General features: G+C 48.6%; 1 protein-coding gene across 1 annotated transcript; it reads right to left on the reverse strand.

Annotated features, from left to right (window-relative positions):
• Positions 1 to 6,130: 6,130 nt before the first annotated feature.
• Positions 6,131 to 8,378, reverse strand: RNASE10 (ribonuclease A family member 10 (inactive)). The gene is made up of 2 exons (XM_004698437.2): positions 8,341 to 8,378; positions 6,131 to 6,786 (listed from the first exon to the last, which is right to left on the reverse strand). Exon 2 carries the CDS (start codon positions 6,779 to 6,781, stop codon positions 6,131 to 6,133), a length of 651 nt encoding a protein of 216 aa, XP_004698494.1. The 5' UTR covers positions 6,782 to 6,786; positions 8,341 to 8,378.
• Positions 8,379 to 8,683: the final 305 nt, after the last annotated feature.

An 8,683-nucleotide genomic window follows, 5' to 3' on the forward strand; every position in this document is an offset into this window, starting at 1 on the left:
ACTGGGTTGGGATGTTTTCTTGATGTGCACTTAACCTTTATATAAAACTCTCGCTTATACATGAGTTTCTGTGGATTTGTTTCTCTAAAGTACCCAGACTAACCCACACTTTAATAGCCTTTCATTAGTACAGGGAATCCCTGGGTGGTATCAATGGTTAATGCGTTTGACTTTTAATCAATAAGCTAGAGGTTTGAGTCTTCCGGGAAGCTCCTCCGAAGAAAGGCCTGGTAACCTACTCCCCCCAAACCAGCCAGTGCCAACCCTTCAGAGCAGAGTGCTCGTCTCTACAAGGGGTGTCCAGGAGTCAGAATCCATTGGACAGCACTAACATCTCATTTTGCTTTGTTTACACCCTGCAACGCATGCAACAGCATTCCTAGGATGGATGTTACGCTGATTGTGACCTTTCTTGTCATCTAATAAGTGCTAAAAGTCTCCTTCATTCGATGAAGTTACAAATGTGATATTCTTGTGTGGAGGAATATATTATTGGTTTCTAGGGATTGGATTCTAACCAGAAGGAACCCTGCGCATACAGCTTGTGCTGAAGAGTCGGCAATTTCAGGCAATGGGCCACCCCGGCGCCGCCTCAAACCCTGTATAAATAGGTAAGAGTCTCACCAACAGAGTTCAAGGAAGAAGAAATGTACAAGAAGTGAAGGCAGTGGTGGTTGCACAGCTCGTAGGAAGGTGATTGAATTGCAGACTAGAGGATATGTGGATTGTGTGTCGGTAAAATTGTTAACAATAAACACTTTTTTGTTTTATTTTAAGAAGACAAAAAAATAGGTAATGATCGATAGCACCTCTACTCAACTTTTCCCATTATCCCTGCCTCTTAAGTAACATCGCCATCTTCCTGTTTGTTCCCTTGATGCACTCCCCAGGCCCAACCTTTCCCTGGTTCAGCTGAAACACAAAACCAAACCCAATGTCATCGAGCCGGTTCCAGCTCAGAAGGACTCTAAAAAAGAGTAGAACTGCCTATAGGGTTGCCAAGGCTGTACATCTTTACAAAACCAGTCTGTTCAATCTCCCCGCCCCCCAGCCCCCCATTAAAAGATTTATTATGGAAGTTAACAAGTTGCATGTGTTAGTCTGGGTAGACTAGAGAAACAAATCCATGGACACACAGATGTGTGTAAGAAAGAGCTTTATATACAAGAGCAATTGAACATTGAGAAAACATCCCAGCTCATTCCAGATCAAGTTCATAAGTCCGATATTAGCCCATATGTCTGATAGCAGTCTATAAAGTCCTCTTCAGACTCATGAAACACATGCAATGACGCCGAATGTAGAAGATCACAGGCCAGTGGGTAGAGAGTCTTTGGATCCAGTGGCATTGGAAACATCTCGGCGCTGGGAGGGGTCTCTGCATGGCTTCTCCAGCACCCAGGGCTGCATCAGGGTGGGTCCATGTGTCTTGTCAGCTATGTGTCCCAGGGTGTGTCAGAGAGATAAAAGTGTCTTTCACCTCCAAGAAGGAAGTACCAGATTTGCCAGAATTCTCAGGAGAAGGCCATGCCTACACAGAAATCTCCTTAGCTATCTCCAGACTGATGGCCTAGGCTCCACCCCTACACTCTTAATTCTTAAATTGAAACCAGATTAGGTGACTACCACGTTGTGACACCAGTGAGAAGTGTTCAAGGCTGCCTTCTTTGTCAGGACGTGTTACGAAATTCTGTCAAGTTGACTAATAAATGCTGACTGGGCAGAGCACCCTGCTGTAAGCCTCAAGCTGAAGGCATTCGGGTTAAGCTCCATGTATCAGCAAGCCCCAATTCCTGAATGAAGTGCCCAGAGACACACCATTCCAGTAACCCCACGGTCTTTTTTTCCACCCCCCTCATTGGAGCAGCTAGTGGGTTCGAACTGTGACCTTTTGGGTTCACTGCCAATCACTTTCACCACTGTGCCCCTAGTGACCCTTTTTAACCTGGATACTGAAACGTGTTCCTAATAAAGTACCAGCCAGCAGCTGCTCCTGGGGTGGCAGCTCTTGATTGGAGTCACCTTCTGAATACAACTTAGAGCCTGGAAATGGGAAGAGGAAGGAAGGGCAGGCCCCCTGTCCGGTGCCGCTTACAGAGCACGATCCTCAAGCTCAGCCTGCGCGAAACCCAATCGTGACCATTTCTGTCCCTTTGCGGGACCTTGGATCCCAGCAGGGTAAATCTCTCCCAGATGATGTAAGATCACCTTGAGAGGGGAAAGGGCTGAATAAATTTCAGTCAACTGTCTCTGTATAGATTTGGCCAAAAGCTAGATTGCCCTTAGGGCGAATGTGACTCTGCCCTCCCCTCCAAAAAAAAAAAAAAAAGAGGATGGGGGCAGGGACCCTACCTATGTAAATAATTTGGTTTAAAATGATTTACAGAATTCATGGGTCTGAGTGAGGTCCCGTGGTTTGTTGATGAAGATTTAGAATAAAATAAGCGGTCTGGCAAGGATGTGATGTTATTCACTAAGTGCACGTATATGCTCTTTGTAGCGTTCATCACCATCTCTTCCCATTTAGGCATAGGGACCATTTGTTCATCGTACGCATTGTCAAATGTGCCATTCCTGGATAATTTTACACCTCCATCACAAGATAAAGGTCGCAACAGTGCCAGGGATCTTCAGAACCTGTTGGGATTGAAACAAGACATCGGGTCTTGGCTCTGCAGTTCCCGAATGTCACTCCATTCACGCTGCTTACGTTGTGATGTTGAATCATCCACGATACTGACCCAGCATAGTGCCTGCTTTTCACTCTCTCGTGGAGCCCAGGGGGTGGGGGTGGGGGTGGGGGGGTATGTGTTGGCCTGCTAACTGCAAAGTCAGCAGTTCCTAAACCACGAGCTGCTCCAAGGCAGAAAGACAGGACTTTCTACTCAGCCGGAGCATTCCACCCTGCTCTCTAGGGTCTCTGTGCTATACTCTCTTGTGCTATACTCTCAAAGAGTTGTTACTTTGCATTGTTGGCGAGGACCACAAACACAGTCTCACCCAGAGTGCACAGGAGCAATCATTTATTTTCTGGTAACACGCCATTTGGAATTTTGCAGGGAAAGCATAAGCAATGTCTTCTTCCAGGGCCTCCTCTTGAGCCCCTTAAGCTGTAATCACCATATCCCAAGAACCTGATCCCTCCCTCTCCTGGTTGCACGGCTACCAGCTGGTAGGATAAGCAGGGCCCCACCGACAAGGTGCAATGCCTCATTCACACAAGAAACAGCTGGTCTTCGTCTCAAAGAGATTAAAATTAACCAAACCAAACCCAAATCTCTACCACTCAGTCGATTCAAGATCAACCCAGGGACCAAAGGGTCCACATTGCGTGTGCAAAGAGGGAGCTACATTCGAACTGAAATGGTTGCGGATCACTGCATAAATGAGGCTGAGTGTTGCCTGTGATGGATTCCTTCTAATGAACTAGTTTCTTGTTCCTTGTGGGAGAGGTGTCCCTTGGCACCCCCGGGTCACATCGGGCGAGGGAAACAGGCTTGCTTGCTTAAGCCACCAGGAGCCCGTGGAACATTTCATAGGTTGCTTTTCTGAGGTCAAATGAAAGCTAGGCAGACCACTGAGATTTGCTCAAAGTGAAGACCAAATGTGAGATGATGGGAGTGCTCATTGGACAAGAGTGTGAACCCTACCTAAGAGAAGAAGGTGGGGCCCGATGAAGTGATGGAACCTCACCTGCTAGGAAAGGAATCTAGGCTTCGATTCGTCCATACTATTCCTATTCCGAATGCCATTGGTTTACCGAGCAGATAAATTTCCGAATCTGGCTAACTTTCTTTGACTTTTACTCTTGATGCAGTAAGCATTGGGCTGGTAACCCCACAGTTGGGGGTTCCAGCCACTCCCATGGGAGAAAGATGAGGCTCTCTGCTCCAGCCAAGAGTGACAGGTTTCAGAATCCCAAGGGTCTCTAAGAGTCTGAGTAACTTGATGACGGTGGGTTTGGATGGGCAAACCCTACTGCTCTAACTATCCCATTTGCTTTCACTATCTTCTGATTTGCTCTTTGTTTCTTTGAAATGATCAGAGAGAAATTTCCCCGTGGGAATAGAAATCAGCCTTGTGAGAGCCTTTCCTTTCCCCACTCCTCCACCCAGTTCTAAAACCTCAAGCCAGCCAGCAGATGCAGACATACTTACTGCCCAACAGCACTGTTCTGACAGGTCATGGCCAGCCCTGGGAGTCAGAGAAGTAAAGGGAGATGTTGACTTTGGAGGTGTCTGGGAGACTACTAGAGGCGGGAAGTAGATACTGGCCTGCAGGAACAGGGAGGGTGAGAGAAAGTGGGGACTATCTAAATGAGGAAAGAACAGGAAAGTAAAAGCCAAACCACAGTCAACTGAAATTTTCCTGCCCTCCAACCTCCCTTTTTGTATGTCACTGTCTAGGAGGGTGGCAAACCCTAGGGAGGGGCAGACTCCAGAGCAAGTCATACAATGAATCCTTTCAGCCATTGATTTCATCAGACCCTTCGCGCTGCACACCCCAATACAAGTCTAGCTACACTGCTTCTTGACAGAGGAAATGGGGCTAAGGTCTGCCTCTGGCATTCTCTACTCATTCAACCCCACCGCTTTCCCCCCTCTGTGAACAGATTCAGTTCCTTCTTGGGAGAACATTTTCTCCCCCTGATGTTCTTGTTCTTCAGCACCCTGGCAAACATCAGAGGGAACGAAGCCATGAATGAGCTCCCCTGACCTAATTTGGACAAAGGGCTCTCTTTCCCTTACCTTCCTGATCCTCCCTGCTTCCAGCCCCCACACAGGAAATCTTTGACTCCCGGACATAAAATGGGCGAGTGGGTTTCTGAAAGTAGCCAGCGAAAGGAAAAGAAGGGCCCAAATAGGACAAGAAAAGGAGAGCAGAGCAAAGAAGCAAAAGTCTAAAGAGACGCCAATACTCGGCGGGGCCAGCAAAGAGAAAATGGTAAGGCAAAGGGGGAGCCAAGTGCACCCAAGAGCCAAAATTAAGACCTAGATCCAGAGCTCGGGGGACGATTTCTTGCTTTTGCTACTCTCATGATTGGTCCTGAGGGGTTTATCCGTCCTGGATTCCCTGTGTTTTGAGCTCATGTCTGTAGCAGTGGACATGCTCTGGTCTAGCTGGATTTGTAAGGTAGAATTGGGGTCATGATAGTGCGGGGGAGGAAGCATTAAAGAACTAGAAGTCCAATATACTAGACTCTTGTTTCTCCCAATTCCCACTGGGTCCAGGTACTGACTGGTTCTCCCTTCGAGGTGGTTTCAGGAGTTGCTTTGTTGCTGTTTAAGGGTTAGCTGGTTCTTCTCTATTCCGATAATGTGTGTTGTCTCTGTTATACGTTTCATCGGTGCTATGCTGCACCCTGATTGGCTCATCTCTTCCTTGTGACCCTTCTGTGAGGGGATCTCTACTCTTCCAAGAATAACCTTGAGCCTCAACTAAGGGGAGTGAATGAAATTTTCATCTGAGAGAAGAGCGCTTTGATCAGAGGCAGAAGGTGTTCCATAAGGTCCAGAGAAAAGCATGCTGTCCTCGGCCCCAGCACCTGCTCTATTGGGTGTGTGCCTCCCCTACCCCCACGTTCACAGCACACCCCAACCAGGGCCCCTCTAGTTTTCCAGTCTCGGAAAGAGAACCTGATCCATCTGGTTCTCCAGTTGCAGCCACATAGGATCGCTTTAATCGCATCTACAGCAGTGGCTCGCAGGTGAGCAGAGCCCGGATAATTCTTCCTATAGAAGGTGTTAAACTCTGCCAGTTCTCCTCCCTGAGCAAGCTGCAGACCTTGGGAAAGAGTGCGGGAACCCCAGGACACCAGCAAGAACCCCACCGGGCTCTTTATCTTCACGAGGAGAGACAGAGATCTAGGGAGATTAGAGAGAAGGCTCAAACGCTTCCACCAGTAATGATGAGAGCAAAGTGCAAGTTCGGTGGTCCCCCAAGGCAAAGAAGAATTCTATTTTCAGGTGTGTGTGTGTGTGTGTGTGTGTGTGTGTGTGTAAAGAGTAGGTCACCGTCTCTTCCTAGGACCTTCTTTACAGAATACCTAAGTGGGGCGGGGCGGGGGGGGAGCAAGACCGGAAAGAGGAAGAGGAGAGGGTGAAGCCGAGGAAGAGGGTGAGCCGCTCCACTATCCCGAGGTTAACTGGAACTTCATGTTATTACAGGTTATAACGATGAACTTCTCAAGGATGAACGTGAGGTAGTTGCAGTGAGGAGTCACCTGGCCCGGTTTGGCCAACTTGCAGACGGTCAAGTCAAAGGGGCGGGGACTTTTGTGGCATTTGCCCCCTTTGAGCTCACAGGCAATGACTGGCGTGTTACAGACAGCCTTGACAGTGGCTTCCTCCTCGTGGATGAACGTGTACTGATGTAAGCAGGTTTGATTGTGCACCTGCATCTTGGGGGCCATCATGGCATTGCATTCCCTGGCGAGCAGGTCGTACCTCAGGTAGTCTTTGCTGTTCTCCAAGGGAACGTCAGCCCTGAGCATCTTGTTCCCAACTTCATCTTCATGGAAGATGGCGTCTACGGGTTGCCAGTCGGCTTGTGCTCTTCCTTGGTTGTTAAGTACCAGGGTTTCTGCCATCCGGGAGCCTTTTCCCACCTCGGCAGCATCATCCACCTTATCCTGAGCGTCGCTGGCCCAAAACTCATTCAGTAGCTGATCGCTGTCCTCGAGGACCGATGCAGCCATGCGCAGACCCAGGCCCAAGCCCATCCCCAGGCCCAGCAACAGCAGCAGCAGCATGAAGAAGATCTGCACCAGAGTTAGCTTCATTTTCCCTGGGGGAGAAAAAGGAAATGAGGATGAAACTTGGCTCCTTCCTCTCCCCCAAACCTCACAGGGGACACATCTTCTCTTCTTCCTCCAGATGACCCGCCCCCCCGCCCGCCCCTGCACCTCCAAGATCGGGATGGGATCCATGGTGGGGTGATGGGCTACCCACTGAGCGGCCAGCAGCTCAGAAACACCAGCGGCTCAGAGGGAGAAAGCTGGGCTTTCTACTCCCGTGAACAGCTCAGACACTCACAGGAGGTGAGTCAGAATTGACTCAATATCAGGGAGTTCGGTTTGAAGTTTTCGAGACAGAGAACGCTCCCCTTTCTTGTGACGTTCCTCCCGTCCTCCCACCGCAACCCTCGTGGCGCCACATGAACGTGGGGCATGAAGATGGCCAGGGGAAGCAACTCTGAAACTGGTTCGCTTACGGGCAGCGGCTGGTTAAAAAAGTAAGGGCTCGTTACGCTTTCCTTGAGAGACAACCTTGTAGTTACTCTTAGCAACTGAAATGAACAAAGCAAATTCACTGCCATCAAATCGTTACAAGTCATAGTGCGTCTGTGAGACAGCGTATAATTGCCCCCTTTGGGTTTCTGGGACTTGTCTCTACAGGAGCAGACAGCCTTTGCCTTCTCTTGTGGGGCAGCTGGTGGTTTTGAACCTCTGGCCTTGAGGCTAGCTGCTCATTGTGTACACTCCACACGGGGCTCTGTAATAAACAACTAGATTAACGATCGTAGAAGGTCTCTCTATTTCACTGCCAGTTTACTTTGGCTAATTCTAGTATGTAGAACTTTCCGTGCCACGCACGTTCCCCACAAGAGCTCAAAAAGGGTAGGACAAATGCCATAGTCAAGTCTGCTTCTAAGCTGAGGCTGAGGGAGATGTCCGACTTCACACCTCGGGTTCCTGCTAGAACCGCATCTTGAAATGACAGATTCCTTCGACTAGTGAAGATCTTTTAGCATCTGGATACTAGTTGCTGAGAATAAATCAAAGAAAACCAAGCAATGGACCTACGGGGATTTCCCTACTAATGAAGACCCTAATGAGAAGTGAGGAGATGATACATGCTTTTGTGTGGCCTCATCCTTCTTCCCCAGGAGGGGGGATGACGCTATGCAGAACACTCTGGAGACATGGAGTAAACCTGGAAGACCGTCTGTGGTTTACAGTAAAGCAGTCGATCAATGTGCAAGAGGCTGGACTTGAAACATTGTACTCTGATATTGACAGAGTGTTTCTGCTCTTAGGAACTGCACCCTGAAGTGGTGAGGAGGGAAAGGAGTATAATGTTGACCGTCTACTTTTATAGGGCTCAGAAAACAAGTTGTATGAATGTGCACATCTACACGAGTTTGCAGAGAAAAGGGGGGCCAGACAGATGTGGTTAAAAAAAAGTTTTTGGAAAGAATGTATCTGAATAAGGGGTATTCAGGAATTCTTTGTGTTCGTTTCCCCATTTGTGCCTGTAAAATTGAAAGTTGTGTGTGTGTGTATGTGTGTGTGTTTAATTCAAGAAAGGAAACCTTCCCATGCTGCCCCGTGTTACTTACCTACACACCTAAGTAGCTCTTGTTTCCGCCCCTTCCCCAAGTGCTTCTCTCCCAGGATTTCCTTCTCTCTGAGCAGCGCCCTGGAATATGGTCTGCAGCAAACGTGGTTTTTCTCCTGGTAGACCACGTGCTCTTAAACACGGACTGGTTTCCTGAACCCACGGCCCTCCTACTCGGACTGGTTTCCTGAACCCACGGCCCTCCTACTCCCGGTAGCTAGCACAGAGTGAAAACACTCAACCAATTCCCCTTTCAACTCCCACAAACACTTTGAAGTAAGCCTCTTTAGCCATCCACAGAGATCCAAAACCCTCAAAACAGGAAATGTCTCAAGTCTGGGAAA

Source organism: Echinops telfairi, unplaced genomic scaffold (genome assembly GCF_000313985.2).
Source record: "Echinops telfairi isolate 266 unplaced genomic scaffold, ASM31398v2 ScPeMD7_18;HRSCAF=68, whole genome shotgun sequence".
NCBI lineage: Eukaryota > Metazoa > Chordata > Mammalia > Afrosoricida > Tenrecidae > Echinops > Echinops telfairi.